The sequence below is a fragment of the Xyrauchen texanus genome, chromosome 2 (genome assembly GCF_025860055.1).
Source record: "Xyrauchen texanus isolate HMW12.3.18 chromosome 2, RBS_HiC_50CHRs, whole genome shotgun sequence".
NCBI classification, from domain to species: domain Eukaryota; kingdom Metazoa; phylum Chordata; class Actinopteri; order Cypriniformes; family Catostomidae; genus Xyrauchen; species Xyrauchen texanus.
Genome location: NC_068277.1, coordinates 12,075,038 through 12,098,107, shown reverse-complemented (window position 1 = coordinate 12,098,107; position 23,070 = coordinate 12,075,038). Strand labels below are relative to the sequence as shown.

At 37.0% G+C, this 23,070-nt stretch overlaps 2 protein-coding genes across 4 annotated transcripts; both read right to left on the bottom strand.

Annotated features, from left to right (window-relative positions):
• LOC127659416 (CTD nuclear envelope phosphatase 1B) lies at positions 1 to 15,519 on the bottom strand. 3 transcript variants are annotated; one of them, XM_052149226.1, is made up of 8 exons: positions 15,307 to 15,519; positions 14,882 to 15,026; positions 10,666 to 10,732; positions 10,300 to 10,418; positions 9,582 to 9,770; positions 6,021 to 6,132; positions 2,571 to 2,655; positions 1 to 2,482 (listed from the first exon to the last, which is right to left on the bottom strand). In XM_052149226.1, the coding sequence occupies exons 2-8, from the start codon at positions 14,993 to 14,995 to the stop codon at positions 2,422 to 2,424; spliced, it is 747 nt and encodes a 248-aa protein (XP_052005186.1). In that variant the 5' UTR covers positions 14,996 to 15,026; positions 15,307 to 15,519; the 3' UTR covers positions 1 to 2,421. The 3 variants fall into 3 exon arrangements, with proteins under 3 accessions (XP_052005186.1, XP_052005180.1, XP_052005195.1); XM_052149220.1 differs by having other exon boundaries at positions 14,882 to 15,519; XM_052149235.1 differs by having other exon boundaries at positions 6,114 to 6,132; positions 14,882 to 15,519.
• A 2,453-nt stretch (positions 15,520 to 17,972) lies between these two features.
• On the bottom strand, positions 17,973 to 20,767 carry LOC127661647 (elongator complex protein 5-like). The gene is made up of 8 exons (XM_052152460.1): positions 20,463 to 20,767; positions 20,211 to 20,271; positions 20,030 to 20,110; positions 19,046 to 19,257; positions 18,761 to 18,936; positions 18,561 to 18,656; positions 18,322 to 18,422; positions 17,973 to 18,185 (listed from the first exon to the last, which is right to left on the bottom strand). The coding sequence occupies exons 1-8, from the start codon at positions 20,515 to 20,517 to the stop codon at positions 18,077 to 18,079; spliced, it is 891 nt and encodes a 296-aa protein (XP_052008420.1). The 5' UTR covers positions 20,518 to 20,767; the 3' UTR covers positions 17,973 to 18,076.
• Positions 20,768 to 23,070: the final 2,303 nt, after the last annotated feature.

Here is a 23,070-nt window from a genome sequence, read left to right as displayed (position 1 = left end):
TACACGACAGTCCTGTACTGGTTAAAATACTTTTACATATTAAAAGTGTAATTAGCATTTTGTAAAGGCACACGCCTACCTTAAGAGGACATTTGTTGTTTCACAACAAATTTATAACAGCGTTTCCAACATTGTAGACCAATACATTTGCATGACTTTTCCAGTTGTTCATGACTACTGGATAAAGATTCACTTTTTACTGAAAGAGCTGGACATATTTCCAATTATATGCCACGTACCAATCTTTGGAATTTATATTTTTAAAGGATTATACTTGGAAAGTAGTAAATAAATGTCTTTAATAACATATTGTGGTTCTAGCTGGTTTAAGATCGTCTTCCAGCCATCTGGTGCTCAGGGGGTTACCAGTTGTTCCTCTAGCCTGACCAGCTAAAAAGTGCCCAAACCCCTCTAAAATCACTCAACCAGCCTAATCAAGCTAGGCATCCAGTTAACATCTGTACTGTGAACAGACCAGTGTTATAATGGTGGCTTGCAACACATTTTACTTTACCAAGAGCAATATCTAGCCCATTACATATTTTAGATATTTATATTCCCTATAGTATCTTTCATGACATTTCCTGCCCTGGAAATCAATTTTAAAAATCACTGACATTTTCAGTTTTTACTATGATTGTGAGAACAATGACATAAAAGGCATTTTAGTAAAAGAAATGGAACGCATTACACACCAATCAGCCACAATATTATCCCACCTGCCTAATATTGTGTAGGTCCCCCTCGTGCCGCCAAAACAGCTCTGACCCCTCGAGGCATGGACTCCACAAGACCTCTGAAGGTGTTCTGTGGTATCTGGCACCAAGACGTTAGCAGCAGATCCTGTAAGTTGTGAGGTGGGGCCTCCATGGATCGGACTTGTTGGTCCAGCAAATCCTGTAGATGCTCAATCAGATTGAGACCAATTCAACACCTTCAACTCTTTGATATGTTCCTCAAACAATTCCTGAACAATTTTTGCAGTGTGGCAGGGCGCATTATCCTCCTGATAGAGGACAAAGCCATCAGGGAATACCGTTGCCATGAAGGGTTGTACGTAGTCTGCAACAATCTTTAGGTAGGTGGTATGTGTCAAAGTAACATCCACATGAATGCCAGGACCCAAGGTTTCCCAGAAGAACATTGCCCAGAGCATCACACTGCCTCCACCGGCCTGCCTTCTTCCTATAGTGCATCCTGCTCCCATTTCTTTCCCAGGTAAACGACAAACCTGTGATTCATCAGACCAGGTATCCTTCTTCCATCGCTCCATGGTCCAGTTCTGACGCTCACATGCCCATTGTAGGTGCTTTCGGCAGGGGACAGGGGTCAGCATGGGCACTCTAATTGGTAGACTTATGAAGTGGCTGCCTTGAGACTTATCAAGTGTAAAATGAGAATACAACTGGCATTATATGACAGGTGCACAGAGAAACCAAGGCAGCCTTGAGTTAAAATAAAATAAAAAAAAAGGGGGTGTTTGTTTGCGCAGCCATCTCTTCAGTACAATTAGTATAAATTCAAGTCTTGCCCTTAGTACATTTTTAGGAAAAAGAGAGAAAAAAAAAAAAATGGCAAAAAGGCTTCCAAGTGGTAGGACTTCATAGATTAATCAAATACATTCTGTAGAGAAGAATAAGAGCAAAAAGGCTTAAAATCTGTCATTCAGCTTCTCAAAAACACATAATATATCTTCCCTGATAATCATGATTCAAATGAATTTGCTGCCAAGAATAAAAGATTAAAATAGACCAGAATAAAATTTGCTGCAGAATATGGAGAAAAAAGTTGAACATTTTCACCACATCAAAGTAGCGATAGGTCTACCATACATACATCATTAAAACCAATGTCTTCAAAGACTGTACCTCAATAACATATACAACTCTACCACAATAACCCTGAAATCTACTGGGCAGTTGGAATCAGTGTCATCAATAGTTATTCCAGTGAAATCTATTAGATGGGCAGAGTGTTGGTGGCCAATTACGAGACCTCGTCTCTTTACCAGACCTCTGTTTGTGCCACCTTTTGAAGTGAGGTCCCAAAGCTGGGACTGAAGACAGATCACGAAAAGGTCTGTTTTCCTCAGTTTCCAGTCACTCCATATCTTCAAATATTTAAAAGAAAAGCACCAGGCCCTCTCATACACACATACAATCATAACTGTAAGCCAGAGACTCTTATGAAGAAGAGGGGGAAAAAAGTTGACTTCCAACACATCCTAATGTTTGCCTTTTCCATCACCATTTTGGTTTTGAGTTCACAATTGACTCCCCTTTCTGATAGCACTTTTTTTAAGGCTGTTGATGGGAGGTGACAAGTCAGAGTTTAGGGTGAATGGACAGGCAGATGTCAGATAGGGAAGCAGTTGAAAAAAATAAAATACGGTGGGCTTGAAGAAAGCCTTCAGTCGGATGATCACCAGAGTCGATGCTGCTGGAGATTTCGGCTCAGGACGGATCGTACATCTGCGGTGAATCTTGAAAAGAAATACACATTCAAATGGTGTCATGCAAGTTTGAGTTTGTACCATTAAAAAAAAAACAGTCAACATTTGTTTTTTTTACCTTAGTGCATCCAGCATTGGCAGCAAGTTAAGAAGTGCTGTGTCACTGGGGTCACTAAACCATGACTTTATAGGTATTGCATTATCTATGGATAAAAAAAAAAAAAAAAAAAAATCAAACATAAAAACCAGTTACATATTCAAGAAGTATTGTGCACCACCATTTACCTACTATAATAGAAAGACATTTTCAAAATATTTCAGTTCTATATACTTGTGTGTGTGTGTGTGTATATAGTTCTATATACATGGCTCTTAACTTGACTGGAAGACTTGTCTGTCAAATTTCATGAAAAATTATGGAGACAAATATTTTCTTTGAAATAACGTGTAAATGGGATCAATTTTGATTTCATGTTGACTTAAAGGCATGAAGCTTTTATTACTTCCTAACACAATATGGAAAATTATCTGCAAGGTAAAGATCCACTTTAAAGATACCAGGGCTGTCAATCAATTACATTTTTAATCGAATTACATATGCTGACCAAGTAATCAAATTAAAATCACAATTCATTGCATTTATAAATATTTGCAGAGAAGAGCCTTTCAAATAACAATTAAATATCCATAATTCAATTCCACATTCTTCAACATTTGCCTATAATTCGCCTACAGTACAGTCCACATCAATACATTTTGCAATCTGTCCAAGAGAGGTTCATTATCAGGGCTTTTCTATGTCAATGAGCACGTTTTCATGCACGTTCTGAAATGATCGATTATGCTTAATAAGTCAACAACGTGTGAGGTCATGTAACGCAATAAACCGCGTTCCTATATCAGCGTAAAGGCCATAAACTTATGAATAACCTGATCGACACGGGTAGATTTGTGCCCATTACACTGATTTCACATGCAATGTAAACACCTTACTCGGCGTTCTTACCGGCTCGTCCTGTGTGCGCACGTGTTGAGTGTATGCCTCTTCGCGGTTTGACGTCAAAAGTAGAAAATAACGCGACTATTTCAAATGTCAAGTAAACGCAAATTTCTTGCCTTGTCAGATTTTTTAAATAAGATGATTTTAGAGAGTAATCAGCATATTGGTGTGCATGTAAATGGGCTCCTCAACTATGTTTATATGGACACCAGAAAGCGGATTACTGCAAGAACACTGTGTATTGCAAAAAAGCAGCATCCCCATTTGCATGCACTGTAAGTGGCATAAACTTTACTCCTGAATACACTCCTGCAGCTCGGTCAGTAAACTGCTTTCTCCGTAGCAACGTTATTTTCCACTTGAGTAAATAACAATCATGGTCTCCGAGGAAGACTTCTATATTTATTCTCTGTTGATTTAATTGCTTTATTTCCAGATATTACAGAGATATTGCAGAGTTTGTTTTCTTACCTTTCTATGTGACCTGCAAAATAATTGCGCTTCAATAGTGGAGTTTCCCTGTTACGTAAACCTCAGGGATTCCCTCAATGTACCAGCTCAAATACCCAAACATAAGGGATATTACAGTGGGGTTTATAAATGGGTATAGTTTATAGTGTTTATGCTTATCCCACTGTACTCCTAGAAATGTTTTGTTGATTTGTTGTTGGGCTTCATCCCATGATGTTTGTTATTCGGTCTGTTCCACGCACATGCACACTTTTCAAAAACCTGTTAGAACGCTGTTTGTGTTTACATGGTCACATAAGCAGCTCTCTCCAGGAGAAACCTAGGTGTGTTAAACCGCTTTCTCTTATCCTCTTAAGCTCTGCAGGGTTATGGGGCTGCAGCCTGAAATTTGTCAAACTCAGATTTAAAAGCTCCCTGTTTACACATACAGTGGACTAATTTCATAAAAAAAAATTGTCTTATTTTACAGATAACCCCCTACATTTTTTGGATTGAAATAATTAATAAATAACATTGTATATGTTTACAATTTTATGATGGACATTTAAAAAAAATTTTAATGTCTAAAGTTTAAAAGCATGCAATTTCAGTTCTGTGTCCTCAATTGTCAAGAAAAAAAGTCTTATTTATTCCACTGGATGACAGGATGTACTTTTCACCTGATCACATGTGCTGATTGTTCCTCTTATCACCTTCCTTCACATTATACTGATCTGAAATGTAAGTGGTGCATTTTATGCCTTAACTAATTAATATTTCACTGTGATATATTTTTTAATAATTCAAACTGTGGTATTATGGCAAAAAATACCTCACTGTACAGTCACCTTCCTAAGAATCCGAGCTTTCATTTGATATATGACTTCTCTATTTAAGTGCTATGTGACGGACTTTTATATTCATTTTTAAAATGTCTACAATGTAACCTCTAGGTGGGGCCAATTTGCAATGTTTAAGGCCATATTTTGTTATTTTATAAAAATAAATGCAAAAGTGATGGGGTTCTCTGAAAAGTACATATTCTAAGCTTTCAGATTATACAAAATACGCCTAACTTGTGCATACAGGGACGTCAGGGTGTTAAGTGTTAAAACGGCTTGCCATATATCACCTCCCCACGGACCCACCGGTGTCCAACATTAGGTAATCTCTTTTCTCTTTTACATGACGTTTCAGAACGCAGCTTTCCACATAAATCGTAGAATAAACCATTTTCTGAAGTGCTTTTTAACTTGGTAAATGTACACATGCCTCAGACAGATGCTCTTGGGGCATCTCACTGTGGATACATAGTCAAACACAGCTTTTTTTAGGTCTCTTGTGTCGAGTTCAAGAAATTTAGAAGAGGGCGTCTTGAGACCACTCCACTCCGAATTGCGCTCCGACCAGCCGTGTTTGAATGCAAGAACGCAATTTCAACTTAATCGGTCACTGAAGCAAAACTGTTCACACCGCCAGCAACACAATCTCACTCATTTTCAATGAAAACAGACTGACTTCCGATGACAAGATGTGGGCATGGTGGGAAAAGTTGAGAAAAGCTGAACTTTTCAATCTGTAACCACATACATCTGTACAGCTGGAGTTTCACTTGCTGCCAAAGGCTGAAAACAGGTGGTATTTCAAGCTTCATTATCTCTGATGGTTAGAATATTTTATATTACGGTCCAGGGACATGATTAAACGCATACATTTTTAACACATCATTTTTTTTTATCTAATTAATAGCACTGAATTAACACGTAAAAGCCCAAAAATACAAATATATTTGGATGGAAAAACTACTGAAATTACAACTTTTCAAATATTAGTCCCATTCTTGCTCGGATGACCAAATGTTCACATGTAATTTACCAAAAATCCTATTTTTTATTTGATTTTTTACTTATGGCTTACATTAGCCCAGTACTGAACATCATAAACATGATGTGAATGAGCGTAAAATGGCCTTTTAAAGCATGCATCCAGAGATATCACGCTGAGAGACCAGCTGGGTAACACTGCTCGTACACAAGTTAATCCTGTGTCCCAGACAGATCCAAAAAAGTATCAGACATAAGCGCTACAGACTGGTGTTGAGATTATGGCAAGTCTTACCTGGATGACTTCGATACGCCCCTGGAGAGTTGTCAAGAATCACTACACTTGATAAGTCCTCATGTACAACAGAGAGGTCTTTAATATAACTACCTGAATCCAGTGTACAATGCTGCCACAAGAAAAAGACAAACAGAAAGAAATTAGTGTATTACACTTTACAAGGTTGTATACATTAGCACAACAGGTAATGAACAATAAACAATATTTTATAGCATTTATTAACCTTGGTTAATGATAAGTCTTTATGTACTTGTACAAGGGCTGGGAAATTTAAAGCATTAATTTCTGTGATTAATAGTTGACTGTTTAATGCGTTAAAAAATATTAACGCAATTAACACCGTATCTATTTTTTTTTTCCTCACTTCCTGTGGCTAAAACTGGCATATATAAATTTCTAAGCGGTACACGTTCGACTCAATTGCACATCCTAGCACAGAAACTGATTGTGTGGAACTGTGCACACTTGTTCATTATGCACAATGCATGTCCCAGACACAATAAACAGGAGCGGATTTACTGCACGCAGGGTTCGTACAGATGATTCAAAGTTAAATTTAAGGATGTGGCATGGGGGGACGTGGTCATGTGTCAGTCTGCGGAAGAGCGGCAAGGCTCGTCACTTGGGTTGTGAGTACTCCAACACCTGTCTCTAATTATAGTGATGGCGGAAGGAGACCTGAAAAGGCCCACCAGAGCGTCAGTGCAGGAGAGAGAGCGACTGGACAGCACGACATCCACGAACAGAGAGACTGTCTATTGTTTGAGAGTGCTTTCACCACAACAGTGAATTTACAGTTATGTTACGGATGGTACCACCTTAACCACTCTCCCTCTCCCGCAGGTCAACACATGACCATGCCCCCCCATGCCACAAAGGACTTTTCAAGCACATTTTTATTTGTTTTCAAGGACTATGCTCGAGATGTCATTAAAAGAGATATTTTATTCATTCAGTTCATTTCTTTTTATAAAAACACCACTTATTACAAGTACAACAATGAGCATCTTTAACTACATATTCAATAACAATTCTTGGTTCATTCCTGACGAAATTGATGTGCAATTGTAGTGTGCTCCCTTAAAACGTACTTTGCTTTTCAGCAAAAGTGAAAAACAAGTAGTCAATATGACACATGTGCTATGTTCCATGTTTTCTAATGTCACAAAACAGATTTGTGAGGAACTGACCCAAATTGAAAAAGGGTCATTCTCAAAAAAAACTTCCATTCAGTTCAGTTTTTGCTCATAAACGCTGAGGGTAAACATTTTATAACATTTTGACATAATTATTTTTTTATTAATAAAAAGGACAACACGGCTGTTGTTCTCTTTTATTATTATAAAATTTTGTTTCACGAACGAAGCAAGTTAACACTAATGAGGGTTAAATGGGTTACAGCGCCACATTTTGAGGGTTCAAACCCAGATATTTGTGTGTGAAAACAAATAAAAAAATAAATAAACGTTATTTGAAAGCTTTTTAATGACTAAAAAAAGTCAAGGGACATGTTTGTCCACATATTTTCATATCGACCCAAATTTTGTCAGAAATAATCCATTTTGTTAGACACAAATCTGTCTTGTATAAAGGGATTTAGACGGCTCACAAAACTGAATCCTCCATTGATCTGTATTAAAATCTCAGAACGTTTTACATCTCATATAACCCATAAGTTTATTATTATTAGTTATCTGGAGGGTAACTCTTTTTTAAAACTGATAATTGCAAGAATTCGTACTTGTTAAATCTGCCACAGCAGTATCTATAAAATATATTTTTTAAATCCTCCAACAACAATTTATTGTGATTGGCCAATTCTGAACAGTAACAGGTGTCACGTGACCACACCATCTATGCGCTGCTTGCTTCACTATTGGTCTAGTGGTCTGTCGTCATGTTTTTCCAAAAAGAAATAATTACATTTCATTTATTAAATGATTTAAGCCACATATTTTACGATTTTCTATAATTCAAGAACTAAAGCACCACCTGGTAAAAATGGCTATTTTCAAGGGTTTTCCACAACTTAAATTTGAAAAAGCCAAATTCAAGCACTTTGCATGAACCCTGTGTATGGAGAACGGAGACTTAATTCGCAAGTGGGGAGTCGCAAGCTGCCGTATCGCTTCACATCGCCCTAAAATGCTCCATCACTGTAAGCCAGTGTCAAAAGCAAGACCACGTAAGAGAGACCCAGCATGTGATTGAAACAGCCTTAACGGCAGAGAAAATAATAGTTTTGCGATTTTAAACTTCAGCCAATTAAACTTCTGCATTCAATTTGTTTTAAATCTGTATGTATAGTATCTAATAATGCATTGGGAATTTACACTTAAGTTTATCTTGCCAATAAAGCTTGATATGAATTGCCCATTTGATCCTATTATTAAAGATTTTGCCAATCTTTTAATTTCAGCATGTCATTATAAGTTCAGTAAACATTATAACATGTACATATTTAAATAATTAAAACAAATGTTGATTCTTGCAAGATCACTGAGACAATATATTTATGACTATTTTAATGTTTGTTTTAATAATCCATGATAAATCACAATTAATTACAAAACAAAACTGTATGATTAATTGTTTTATTGATTCACATCTCTAACTTGTAAATCTTTAGGAATAAAAACTGGATACATTAGTTAATGCATTAAGAACTAACAATGAACAAACTACTTTAAAAAAGACTGTTTACTGTTAGTTTATGATACCCAATGAATTAACTAATGTTAAAGAATATTCCGGGTTCAATGCAAGTGCTCAGTTGACAACATTTGTGGCAAAATGTTGATTACGTCATGGTTTATTTAAAAAACAAAAAAACTAAAATCTGGGTTACAATGAAGCACTTACAATGGAAGTGAATCTGTAAACACTAAAAGCTTTTCTTTTTTTTAAAGAAAAGGAAGGACGGGGGCCTGGGTAGCTCAGCGAGTATTAACGCTGACTAAGACCCCTTGAGTCACTTGTTTGAATCCAGGGTGTGCTGAGTGACTCCAAGCAACCAAATTGGTCTGGTTCCTAGGGAGGGTAGATTCACATGGGGTAATCTCCTTGTGGTCATGATTAAGCGGTTCTCGCTCTTAATAGGAGTGTGGTAAGTTGTGCATGGATCGCTGAGTAGCATGAGCCTCAACATGTTGCAAGCCTCCGCGGTGTCATGCACCACGAGCAACATGATAAGATATGTGGATTGACTGTCTCAGAAGCAGAGGCAACTGAGACTTGTCATCTGCCACTAGGATTGAGGTGAGTAACCACGCTATCATGAGGACCTTGTAAGTAGTGGGAATTGGGGATTCCAAATTGGGAGAAAAGATCCATTTTTAATTTTTATTTGTGGTAATCAACATTGTGCCACAAATGCTGTCGACTGAGCTTAACTTGTATTGAACCCGGAATATTTAACACACTTTAACACATAAAACACTGTTGTAAATTGTTGGCAATTACAGAAATATATACTTTTTAATTTCTACCTTTTCCATGTTTACATTGGCAAAAAGTGTTTAAGAATATTACAATGAAAACAGTCACAGTTGTGGTTACCTGTCTGTAGTATCTTCTTTTCAGGATTTCCTTGTTGTTGTCCAGCTTATCAGCTACTGCAGAGCCATATATCTCCATACTAGCAGTAAACACTACTAACTCATACCACTGACTGACCACCTCCAAGAAGAAGTCAACATGTGGCCTTTTATGTACAAAGAATCTGACTGGGTGTTTGTCTATTACCACCTGAAAAAGAAAAGAATTTATATGAAAGACGACATACTTCATTGCATTAGCGCTACAAGATCACTGGGTAGTGGTGGCTCAGCGGTTAAGTCTCTGGGTTACTGACCAGAAGGTCGGGTTTCAAGCCCCAACACCGCCAAGACACCACTGTTGGGCCCTTGAGCAAGGCCATTGAAACTATCTGCTCCAGGGGCGCCGTATCATGGCTGACCCTGAACTCTGACCGCAGCTTAGCTGGGATATGTGGAAAAATTAATTTCACTGTATATATGCAAAAAATGTATGTATAATGTGTGACAATAGATAAATTATTATTATTTCTACATCATATTTTCTGTGACTAAATATTCAGCAACCTCCTAAAGACATTGGAGTTTTAAAATAAGATGCAATTTCTAACCTTAACGTCGGATTTCAATCTAAGAAACATGTATGTGATTGTTTTGATTCATAGCTTGATTTATTTCTGACCTGATACGAAGTTCGACATTAGCATTTGGCCATTTGCCTATCAATTGTATTGTCTTACTTTAAGGATGAAGTCTGGTGGAGTGCCAGGTCGCACTGTTGGTCGGAGAACTCCATCGTGATGCGAGTGTATCAACGTCTCGTCAAGATCTAAAACTAGGATCTTTCGAGTCACATTATCTTGAGAAAAAAAAACAAACACATCTTTACCCATTAGTAAACAAAAATCATTGTGAAACACACCAACACTTCACTTCCACAGAGACCAAAAGTTCATAAAAGCCTTGCTTGCGAATGCTACTTAAATGGCACAAGTTTAACAAAACAACGGTTTCTTCAAGGAATAATTCAAACTGTGGGCAGCTTTGCATATTTCTGTTGTAATGCCTATAGTCTTTTCATTGAGGACAAACAGAGAAATACTCACTGAGTCGGTTTCTAGAGATGGGTGACAACGGTAAAATGTCATATCGCACTGTTTGATACTGGATTATCTAGAACAGGAAAGAGACAAAACAGGAAACAGCCAACTCAGTACACAACATAACATGTGTAGCAGAAGATTGTGTGTACACCAAAGAAAAACAAAAAGGACATAGACTCACTAAGCACTTCATAAATAATTTACACTGCATGCCCAATTATTAGGCAATTGATTATTCTGATCTTATTATTGCCATGCATATTTTCCAACTCCAAACCATATAAACTTGACTGCTTATTGGATTCAATCATTTTCAGGTGGTATGTATGTGTGTACTGAGGGAGGGTGTGGCGAAAGTGACTAACACCTTATAACAAGGTGTGTATAATTATTAGGCAGCTTCAGGTAAAATGGGCCAAAAAAGAGATTTAACTGACACAGAAAAGTCAAATATTGTAAAATGCCTTTCAGACAGATGCAACACTCTTGAAATAGCTGAACTATTGAGGCGTGACCACCGGAAAATCAAACGTTTTGTTGTGAATAGTCAACTGGAGTGCAAAAAAAACACACAGAGAAGAAAAGGTGCAAATTAACTGCAAAAGACTTGAGAAGAATTCAACGTGAAGCTACCAGTAACCCATTACCCTCCAATGCTACCATATTCCAGAACTGCAACCTACCTGGAGTGTCCAAAAGTACAAGGTGCCAAGTGTTCAGAGACATGGCCAAGGTCAAGAAGGCTGAAACACGGCCAACACTGAATAAGATACATAAGCTGAAGTGTCAAGATTGGGCAAAGAAATACATGAAGACAGATTTTTCAAATGGACAGATGAAATGAGAGTGACTCTTGATGGACCAGATGGATGGGCCCGTGGCTGGATCATTAATGGAAACAGGGCACCACTTCGAGTCAGGTGCCAGCAAGGTGGAGGAGGGGTACTGGTATGGGCTGCTATCATTAAGGATGAGGTAGTTGGACCATTTAGAGTTGAACATGAACTGAAACTCAACTCTTAAACCTACTGCCAGTTTCTGGAAAATACTTTCTTCAAGCAGTGGTACAGGAAGAAGTCCTCAGCATTTAAGAAGGCCATGATCTTTATGCAGGACAATGCTGCATCACATGCATCCAAGTACTCCACTGCTTGGCTATCCAGCAAAGACCTCAAAGATGCCCAAATAATGACTTGGCCCCCTTTCTTACCCATCTTAAATCCTACTGAGATCTTGTGGGCCCTTTTCAAATGTGAGATTTACAGTGGGGGAAGACAATACACCTCTTTGAACAGCATTTGGGAGGCTGTGGTTGCTGCTTCAGTGAAAGTTGATCATGAACAGATCAAGAAACTGACAGACTTCATGGATGGAAGGCTCATGGCAGTTATTGAAAAGAAGGGTGGCTATATACAGGTCACTGTATATTTTTGAGATGCCAAAAATGTTATTTAATTGTAATTTAGTGTTACGTATTTGTTAAACCTACTCTAAAAATTGAGAATAAACAAATGAGTTGGGAGAAATTATTTTGTAATTTAGTTGCCTAATAATTGTGCACACTAATAGTTGCGCAGACTTCTATATTCCCCTGAGAAAGACAAAACTCACTTTTCCTTTGTTAAACATTCAGGAGCATTGTGTTTGTTCAACAATAAAATTAATCCTGAGGAATACAATTTGCCTAATAATTGGGCACGCAGTGTATTCCTTAATCAGGGATTACCTAATCAGCCAATAGTGTGGAAGCAGTGTAATAAAGGATGCACCGATACCACTTTTTCCTCTTCCGATTCGGATATTGGAAATCTCAGCATTGTCCGATGCCGATACAAGTTTTGTTTTTTTGCATAATCAGTTTAGAATATCTTTACATTATTGTGTGGAACTAATTGGGAGTACTCTTTAAAATGTAAAGAAATACAAACCTCTAACTACACATTATTTCAATATAAATGTAAAGTTTATTAAGAAACACTTTATTATTAACTAGTATACTGGATAATGTAGCAGTGTTTTATTTTTGACTTTTTAATTCAATAACCCCCAAAATGTTTCAACTTACATCTGGACGGATTCAGATCTCTTTTGTTCAATTTAGTTGTAAGACATCACTCCACTTTTCATTTCACACAGTTATTTTTGGAAGCCATTAAACTTAAATATTGTTAGAAATTGTAAACAAATACTAATGATGACAATAAAAATGATAATAATAAGTTGTTATTAATATTATTGACTTTTAATTTTAAATACAACATTAATATTTTTAAATCGTGCACTTTAAACCCTCATGCTTTTATTTTGACATTCTAAACTCTCCAGGAAGTCCTGTATGTGTCTGCTCTAAATGCATATTATAAGTGAACCGAACTATTGAGTGTCTACATCTGAGATGATGTTCTTGAGTAACGCTCAAATATTGTGCACCACCGTGAAGGCTAAAAATAGCTCCGAATGCAGCAGCAGCCTGTGCCTGAGTTTGTCAACAGAGCAGCACCATTTGTTAATGTATTGGCACTGTACATACAATATATTTACTTACTAAACACAGCCTTTTGTGATTCACAGAGCTATCACACATCTTCAAGTGGCTTTGAATCAAATGCACGAGTCATATGAACTGCTTTAATTGTGTTTTTATGTCATTTTTGAAGCTTTTTTTTTTTTTCCCCCAATTTGAAATGCCCAATTCGCTCCAAGTCCTCTTGGTGGTGTAGTGACTCGCCTCAATCTGGGTGGCAGAGGATGAATCTCAGTTGCCTCCGCGTCTGAGACCGTCAGTCCACGCATCTTATCATGTGGCTTGTTGAGCGTGTTACCGCAGAGACGTAGCGCATGTGGAGGCTTCACGTTATTCTCCGCGGCATCCACGCACAACTCCCCACGCCCCCCACCGAGAGCGAGAACCACATTATAGTGACCACGAGGTGGTTACCCCAACGTGACTATACCCAGCCTAGCAACCGGGCCAATTGGTTGCTTAGGAAGCCTGACTCGAGTCACTCAGCACACCCTGGATTAGAACTTGCGACTCCAGGTGTGGTAGTCAGCACCTTTACTTGCTGAGCCCAGGCCCTATCTCAGTGATTCTGACCATGGCATGATTGTTGGTGCCAGAAGGTCTGGCTTGATATATTAGATTATTTAATGTAACTGCTGATATCTTGGGATTTACATGCACAACAGTCTCTCGAGTTTACTCAGAATGGTTCCAAAAACAAAAAGCAACCAGTGAGCAGCAGTTCTGTGGACAGAAGCGCCTTGTTGAAGAGAGGTCAACGGAGAGTGGCCAGACTGGTTCGGGCTGACAGAAAGGCTACGGTAACTCAGATAATCACTCTGTTTAATTGTGATGAGCAAAATAGCATCTAAGAATGACCAACACGTTGAACCTTGAGGGGGATGAGCTACAACAGCAGACCACGTCTGGCACTTTATTAGGACCATAGTGTTCCTAATAAAGTGCTCAGTAAATGTATGTTTTGAAACGTAATGGGTGTACTGCAGTTGCTCAACTCACAACCTTGAATGGCAAATAAGTAGCTCAATCAATCACAAACTTCTTGGAATAAATTGAGCCAAGATCTCTTTCCTTTTGAGAGGTCCGAGACACCTCCGCCTCAGCCCACTGCTCGCCACAATGTGAATACTTTTCCCTCTCATTCTCCAAATCCCTCTCTTCTGAGCTATCTTTAGCTCTTCCAACTGTCTAAAAGTGTCAATGGAACTTTTGAGAACCCAGCAGAGGGAAACTTGCAGGGTGACTTTGACAAAGGGGGCTTTTGTAATGGCTTGTTTTAATTATTGGGGAAATCTACACCCCTGGTCAAGGGTGTCAGCAGAATAAAACATATGCATTTATTAATGGAACCAGGACTTTGTGACCAAATACTTTACTGCATTATATGACACCTAAAATTCTGAAAAGGTTAAGAGGAATGCAGGAATTTTAATAGCATATCCCAATCAACCTGATCAAACAAAGTCATACCCACTGCATTTATTGGATCTGTATGTAAATGCATAAATTATCTCATTAAACCGTTTTTTTTCACCACACAGATGAAGAATTAATCTGCTCCTGATGTGGTTTTAACGAAGCAGACAGGCGCTTTCCCTCCAGACGCCTGAATGCAAGTTCAGTGCGCATGTCTCTCAACAGAAGTTGCTCAAACAAGAGTAAAGCTGAACAAACATGAAGATTTGAGTTTCTCACCGTTCTGATGTGCTTCCTGAGGATGTATAAGAAGAAGCTCCATATTCTGGACGTCACGCCGAGGAAAGTCCGTACACCGAGCAGACATTGACGCGTCTTTATCATGTCAACCATTACACCAGTCTGTGAGGTGTGCTTTAAACAGCTGAAGTGATCAATACAAGAAGAAAGAGCACAACACACCTGTGGAATTAAGATCCTGACAACCACTCACAAGTTCAAACACTGGAGCGTTCTGTTTACACCTCACGTGGCATGATATGGTTCAAGATATACGTACGGAAGGTGCAAAACGTACATCGACTTTTTTTAAGTGCCAAAATAAAATACCACTTAGTTTAAGTCCTTATATTTGGAGAGGTAATTTTATATCCAGCTCTCTGTGAAGACTTCAAATGCTCGCTGGCTAAGATGGTCAGACCAACCTGCTAAATATCCTGCTGGAGAGTCGAACAAATGTCTGCGCTCTTCCAAAGGCCGAGAGAAGTCCGACTTTCTCTCTGCTGCGACATTAAGGTCCGTTTGTGTTTTCCATCTCTTTCAGAGATTTTTTGAGAAAGCTAAAAAAAAAATAAAGCGCGTACTATTTCTCGCCGCCAAGGAGAGTTTAAAGCCAATACGGTAGAGCAGTACGAGCCGCCATCGTTACACTGACGTCACTTCCGCGGAGAAATATAAAGTTGCGTTTTTCAAACACACATATATATATATATATATTTTATAGTTACACATTATAAGCGTATTATGCATGCAGCTGAGTAGTTTTAATATAAGAATAAAATAAGGTACCTTTTTTTTTTTTAGAATAATGAAAACAAAAATGATTGAATAATGAAAAAGTATAAACAAGAGTACATACAGCAAAAAACATGTTAGGGGCTTACAGTGAAAATTACCTGACATTTATATATATATATATATATATATATATATATATATATATATATGGCACTAAAAGTACAGTGGTAGTTATAAAAATTGTTGTTGTTTTAAAGGTGCACTCGGTCATTTGTTCCCCATTCAAAACGTTTTGACTCCTAAGGTCAGGAATTGTAAGTTTGCAATATATGTTGGTAATCATGACCACACATTAAAATGAAGACTCCAGTCATATCAGTAACGTTATAAAAGCTGCTTTATTCTACATAGAGAGGTTCAGCGCATGGGGGCTGCCATGTTAGAATCACATGACCAGCCGAATACTACTCACATAATGTCAGTAACCTTCCTGTTATTTGACACTTTCACTCATGGATTAAAGTAATCATGGCTGACTGTGAATTACTTAATTTCTACAATGGCATCTGAAACTGAAAACTATTAATTTTAAATGATGCTACATCCAAGCCACTAGGTGTCAGTGTAAGTCCAAGCTAACACAAAAACAAAAGTTCCTGAGTACAATTTTGAAACCATAAAAAGTTAATGTTCTGCAGATTATTTGTAACTGGAGAGTTTGATTTATCTAAGTGATCTAATCATTCACCAGAAATTCTTTCAGTGATTCGTTCAGTCACCGTTTCTTTATTTTTGAGCTCCACCACTTTCAGCCTCCCTAAGCTCTCACAGTGGATGTTAAAGCAGTAGTTTGCCCAAAAACGAAAATTTTCTCATTTACTTAACCTCATGCCATCCCAGATGTGTATAACTTTCTGTCTTCAAACAAAGCTTTTTAGAAGAATATCTCAGCTCTGTAGGTCCATATAATGCAAGTGAATGGTGACCAGACCTTTCAAGCTCCAAAAATCACATAAAGGCAGCATAAAATCAATCCAAACCACTCCACTGGTTTAATGTATGTCTTCTGAAGCGATGCAATTGCTTTGGGTGAGAAACAAATCAATATTTCAATCCTTTTCTACAATAAATCTCCACTTTCACTTTCAGAATGTGAAGATTTAGAGTACAGAAAAGGACTTCAATATTGATCTGTTTCTCAGCCACACCTATCATATGGAGCTTGAAAGGTCTGGTCACCATTCACTTGCATTGTGTGGACCAACAGAGCTGAAATATTGTTTTGAAAATCTTTGTTTGTGTGCAGCAGAAGAAAGAGTCATACACATCTGGGATGGCATGAAATAGAGTAAATGATAAGAGAGTTTTGGGGAGAACTATCACTTTTAAGTCTTTTAAGGGAATATGGATATGGATGATCCCTTCTGAATGGAATAGAATGTAGCCATTTAGGAAGTGTCGAATGAGTGTCTTTTGTGTTTTGAGTCATTGAATCACTGATTCATTAGAACACACAAGTCACTTGAGACCAAAACAATGGAAGTGAACGAGAACGATTCGTTCACCTAAATGAATCATTTGAGAATGAAACATTACTAATAATGACAATGGTGACCAATAATGTACCTCAATAATAAAGAACCAATAACTCTAGTAACCATGGTATTTTGGGGGAAATAATGGTTGCCATTGTACATACACTACAGCACAAGGGGAACCTATACAGTATCAGGCAGGTGGTTTTAATATTGTGGCTGATCGGCATCTCAGAATGCAATTCTTTTCACCACAATTGTACAGAGCGGTTATCTGAGTTACTGTAGACTTCATCAGTTCAAACTAGTTTGGCCATTCTCTGTTGACCTCTCTCATCAACAAGGTATTTCCGTCCACAGATCTGCCCCTCACTGGATGTTTTTTGTTTTTGGCCTCATTCTGAGTAAATTCTAGAGACTGTTGTGGTGAAAATCCCAGGAGATCAGCAGTTACATAATACTCAATCCAGCCTGTCAATATGCCAAACATATATTTTTTGTCCATCACTTCTACTAATACAAAAACTCTTACATTAAAACTGCATTCCAGGGCCGGTGGTGGCTCAGCGGTTAAGGCTCTGGGTTACTGACCGAAAGGTCGGGGTTCAAGACCCAGCACCGCCAAGATACCACTGTTGGGCCCTTGAGCAAGTCCATTGACCCTATCTGCTCCAGGGCCACTGTTTCATATCTGACCCCAGCTTAGTTGGGATGTGTGAAAACAACTGCATTTCATTGGCTCTGTACCTGTACTCTGCACAATGACAATAAAGTTTAATCTTAATCTTAATAGTCTGATAGCAATGAGACCATCCAAGACCATTTGAAACCGTTTAATAATACAATTTATGTATCATAAATGATGATTTGTTGAAATTACTGTTTCCATGAAACATTCAAACATAATTTGGGTCATCTTCATTTACACATCAAGATCATCATCTGGATCCTCCTCATCAAAGTCATCATTGGCATCAGGCTCGTACATAATCCTTCCTGAGCCAGGACTTGGCCTCAGAAGAGCTGATTTTCTGTAGAATAGGTCAAATGAAACAACATAAAACATCCTAATTATTTAAACTATAAACAGTTTTATCTAAAAGAATGAATCTTACATTAATGTTGTACATAACAATGTGAAATAACACCAGGACAGAGGTCTCTTACTTTTCTTGACTAAATACAAATGGCAGTGCCACTTTCTCCTTGGCTTTTTTTTCCTCCTCAGACAGACGAAGATTAAAGGTCAAGTTCGATGTTGGGTCGGCCTGCTCAGATCACAAAGGAACACAACCAGTTGACAGTTTTAAATTGAATATACATGGCGGGAAACTCTGCTTAAATGACATTTGCTATCAATAGATCCACTGTAACTGGTAACTTCAATTGTAGCAGGGTTTGCTCACCTCGGCTACATCTAGTTCCTTCTGTGCATGCCCAGGCTGATGTGGTCTGGCCTGTACAGAGAGGGTTGCATCCTCTGACACATTGAAGTACTCTTCCTAGCAATAAGCACCATAAGAGTTTTAAAAAATGTTAGAATTCAACATAATTAAACATTGAGATAGATATTTAAATTTTCAATCATTGTTCGCCAATGTCTTACCTCTTGCAAAACTTTGCCTGACTTTGTGGATCGAGTGGTCTTAGCCACAGCATGGCGTTCATTGTTTACAGATGCCACAGAGATAACGGTACTGGCTAGGTGGCACAAAATGCTTACAATGCCTTGCGAATGCAAATCTGAATGCAGGAGACCAATAATAGTTTTTATGACTCCTCCTGGTGGTAAATGAGAAGAAACAATAGCACTATTTACCAAATGATCAATAAGTAATAAGATTAATAATAATAGAAGCTGCAGTCGCTAACATGAAAGAGTGTGTTTTACCTTTCTTGAGCTCATGAAGTCTTTTGCAGATGACAACAGGGTCATGATGCCTTAAAACCAATGAGAGAGAGTCAATAATAAGCACTGAAGATCTGGGATCCTGTGTCTCTTTGACAACCCGAATAATCTCTTGAGTGGTGAACGTCTCAACGGTGAATAAGGACTTGCCGGTCCAGCCAAGGGGATCTGGGAAACCCTTGTGAAAATGAAGCCTTAAGACAAAAAGAACAAAACACTACTAATGACAATGATGACCAATACATCAATAATAAAGAATCAATAAAAATGGTGAGAAAAAGATCAATATTTAATCCACTTTTTACTATAAATCTCCACTTTCACATTCTTCATCTTTTGTTTTTGGCGATTCGCATTCTTCATGCATGTCGCCACCTACTGGGCAGGGAGGAGAATTTATATATATATATATAGGACTTATATATGGGATATATAGGATTTATATAGGACTTAAATATTGATCTGTTTCTCACACACACCTATCAGATCACTTCTGAAGACATCGATGTAACCACTGGGGTTGTATGGATAACTTTTATGCTGCCTTTACATGCTTTTTTTGACCTACAAATTTCTGGCCAACATTCACTTGCATTGTATGGACCCACAGAGCTGAAATATTCTACTAAAAATCATACACATCAGAAAGTCGTACACACCTTGGAGTGTGAGTAAATGATGAGAGAATTTTCATTTTTGGGTGAACTACACCTTTAATAATACAATTAATTAATCATAAGTTTCAGTTTCAGTATGGAGAAACGAAGCCTTTATACACAAAAACTAATTATATTAATTACAAATGCATTTCAAAGGCAGCAAAACTATGATATTGAAATAAAAATGGAATAATGTACACTCTTAATTTGATGGCAATAAATAACATTTTTGCATGACGGTATAAGCTAACCGTACTTGTTACTAAAAACATTTCTCAGATAAAATAATATTGCTAATTGAGCTCACTTTTGAACACAGCTGCTGTCCAAGCCAGCATGGAGTTCTTCTTCAGAGGTCTCGAACCCCAACACATGCACGTCCTCGTCCCTTTAAACGATTTAAGCACAAATTAAACATTATCCAAAGTGTAAAAAATAATAATAATAATAATAATAATATATATTTTTAAAAGGATGCAAGTACTTGCCTCTTTAAGGCTGCATTAATAAAACACTTTAGGATTCCCCGGCCACTGTATTTGACAGTATCTGAAAGCAGAAACACATACTAAAGTTCATACTTGCAACATTCAACAGGGGTGCAAGTACATTTCTATTGATGTGTGACATCAGCAGGTTGTCAAACGTCACCTTCCTCACAGAGCACTTCTGATTATTAAAAGTATTGATAAGACAGTAAGTTGAATAAATGAAGTGAAATTAAAGAAAACGAATTTTACCTTGAATGATTATGAGTCCTCCAGCCTCTTTTCCCTGTAGGACATTTAACAGCATAGCTAGAATGTGGAATATTGGTTAAACACCATCAGCTAACCAATAAACAGCTCATTCAATGTAAGTAAAATGTATTTGGCAACCCACGGCCTGGTAACAGTATATTTGTGCTGCTGATGAAACGGTGTAAACATATGAATAGAAAGATGACAGATTTTAACCCTCTATTTGTAATTAAGCGTCATGCTAAATTCATAGCTTAAACTGAAGCTCACAAATTCAGAGATCAGTCGAACATTTTATTTTTCTTCTTTTCATATGTTATGGAGGTTCGCACATTTAAAACGAGCTTCATCGCCACCTAATGTGCTGTAGCGTGGACCGAGAAACTACACATATACAGTACATTTATATAAATCATATGAATAATAAAAATATTTTTATAAATTAAAACATAAATGAATGATAATAAATATTTTATCATTTTTAATATTACTATATTACACTTATTATTTTATTATTATTCCTAATTCATATTATTATTATTATTATCATCATCATCATCATTATTATTATTATTATTCATCATGTTGTTCACAACCTGTATCTTCTTACTTTTTATGTAGAACACAAAAGAAACCATTTTTTGAAGGGTGGGGTAGCACTATAGAGTTAGTCAAGACGTCTTATTCCAATCATATTAACTTATTCCAATCATCTGTGCTATATTCCTATCATAGTTATGATATTTTGTACATCCACTCAGTTAATCTGGTAGGATATATTTTAAAACCTGCTGCAAAAGTAGTGTTATATTACTTTCTATAATTACTTTCATAATTATTTAATTATTATTTCCTCTTCAGACTTGATTCATTCTATTATGACACGTTTCACTGATTCACTGACCACACCGCATTCAAAAAGCTCTGTGGGAAGTTTAGATATTAAAGGGAGAGTTCACCCAAAAATGAAAATTCTCTCATCCTTTACTCACCCTAATGCCATCACAGATGTCTACAACTTTCTTTCTTCTGAAGAACACAAACAAAGATTTTTTTTCAATGACATTCTTTTCAATGCATGTAAATGGTGACAAGACATTTTAAGCTCCAAATATCACATAAAAGCCACATAAAAGTAATTCATTTGACTCCAGTGGTTAAATCAATATCTTCAATATCTTCTAATATGGGTGTGGGTGAGAAACAGATAAATATTTAAGTCCTTTTGTTTTTTTTTTACTATAAATCTACACTTTCACTTTCACATTCTGAAAGTGAAAGTGGAGATTTATGGCAAAAAAGGATTACAATATTGACCTGTTTCTAACCCAAAGTGATTGCATCGCTTCAAAAGACATACAGTATATTAAACCACATATTTTAATGTTGCCTTTATGTAATATTAGGAGCTCCAAAAGTTTGGTCACCATTTACTTGCATTGCATGGGCCTACAGACCTGAAATATTCTTCTAAAAATCTTCTTTTGTGTTCAGCAAAAGACAGAAAGTCATACACATCAGTGGGATTGCATGAGGTTTAGTAAATTATAAGAGCGTTTAAATTTTTAGGTGAACTATTCATTTAATTCATATCATACATTCTTCCCGTAATCCCAGAAACGTATTTATGCAGTGTCACCATCCAGCATATTAAAGTGAACGATGATTGTTCCCTGGTGCGTTATTAAAGTCATCTAAATTACCTTTTCCATTTTCATTTATGCATTTGGAAGACTTGAAGGATTTTATCCAAAGCTATTTATTATTTTAACAATTTGTGTGTTCCCTGGAAATCAAACTCATGTCCTTGGCATTGGACATTGGACACAGTGCTAGCACTGTGCTCTATTAGTTGAGCAACAGATAACCCTTTTAGAGTGTTTCATTATTGCCAATTAACAACTGTGTTCAATCATTTTTAATAAAATAAGTGGACATTTGAAAGATATGTCCGAGGGACATGTTTCCAGAAGGGTTAAAAGTGCATCCTTTGCCGCACTCTATGATGCATATTTGCTATGGAAATAACCTGACATGATTGTTTTGTAATAGTTTAGTCACAAGCAATCCTTCACTTGCACTAAACCAAATAAATGCAAAGGAATAACATTAAAATATATAAATATCTAAAAATAAAATAGGCACATAATCATAACACAGTCATATCAGTCAAGGCAAGGGTAAAATAATACAAAAAAACATTTCTGAAAATTTTAGTAATATTTACATTGGCATTTAAATACAATGTAAATGTATTGTTTCACTTTGGAAATGTTTTTGAAACCAGCCACCTGTGTGATTGTAAATTCAAATTAGAGTAAAAAAAATATTTCTGTACTGCCCTTAATATGAGACCATTTTTTAAAAAAAGGCATTGCATAGTTTAAGTTTTATTTATAGTAGCATTTTTGCCATAATTCTTGGGAATAATTAGAAAGACAGAAGAGAGGGACACAAGAAGACATTCATTGAGTGGTGAAATCATTAGTTTTACCGTATTCCTCAGGTAAATGATCTAATTAGAAAGCTTTCACTTTTGAAGGTTTTCAAGACACAGGTTAGTACTACCTCTTCTGCAGTTCACAACAGATCTCTGACAGAGTCTTTG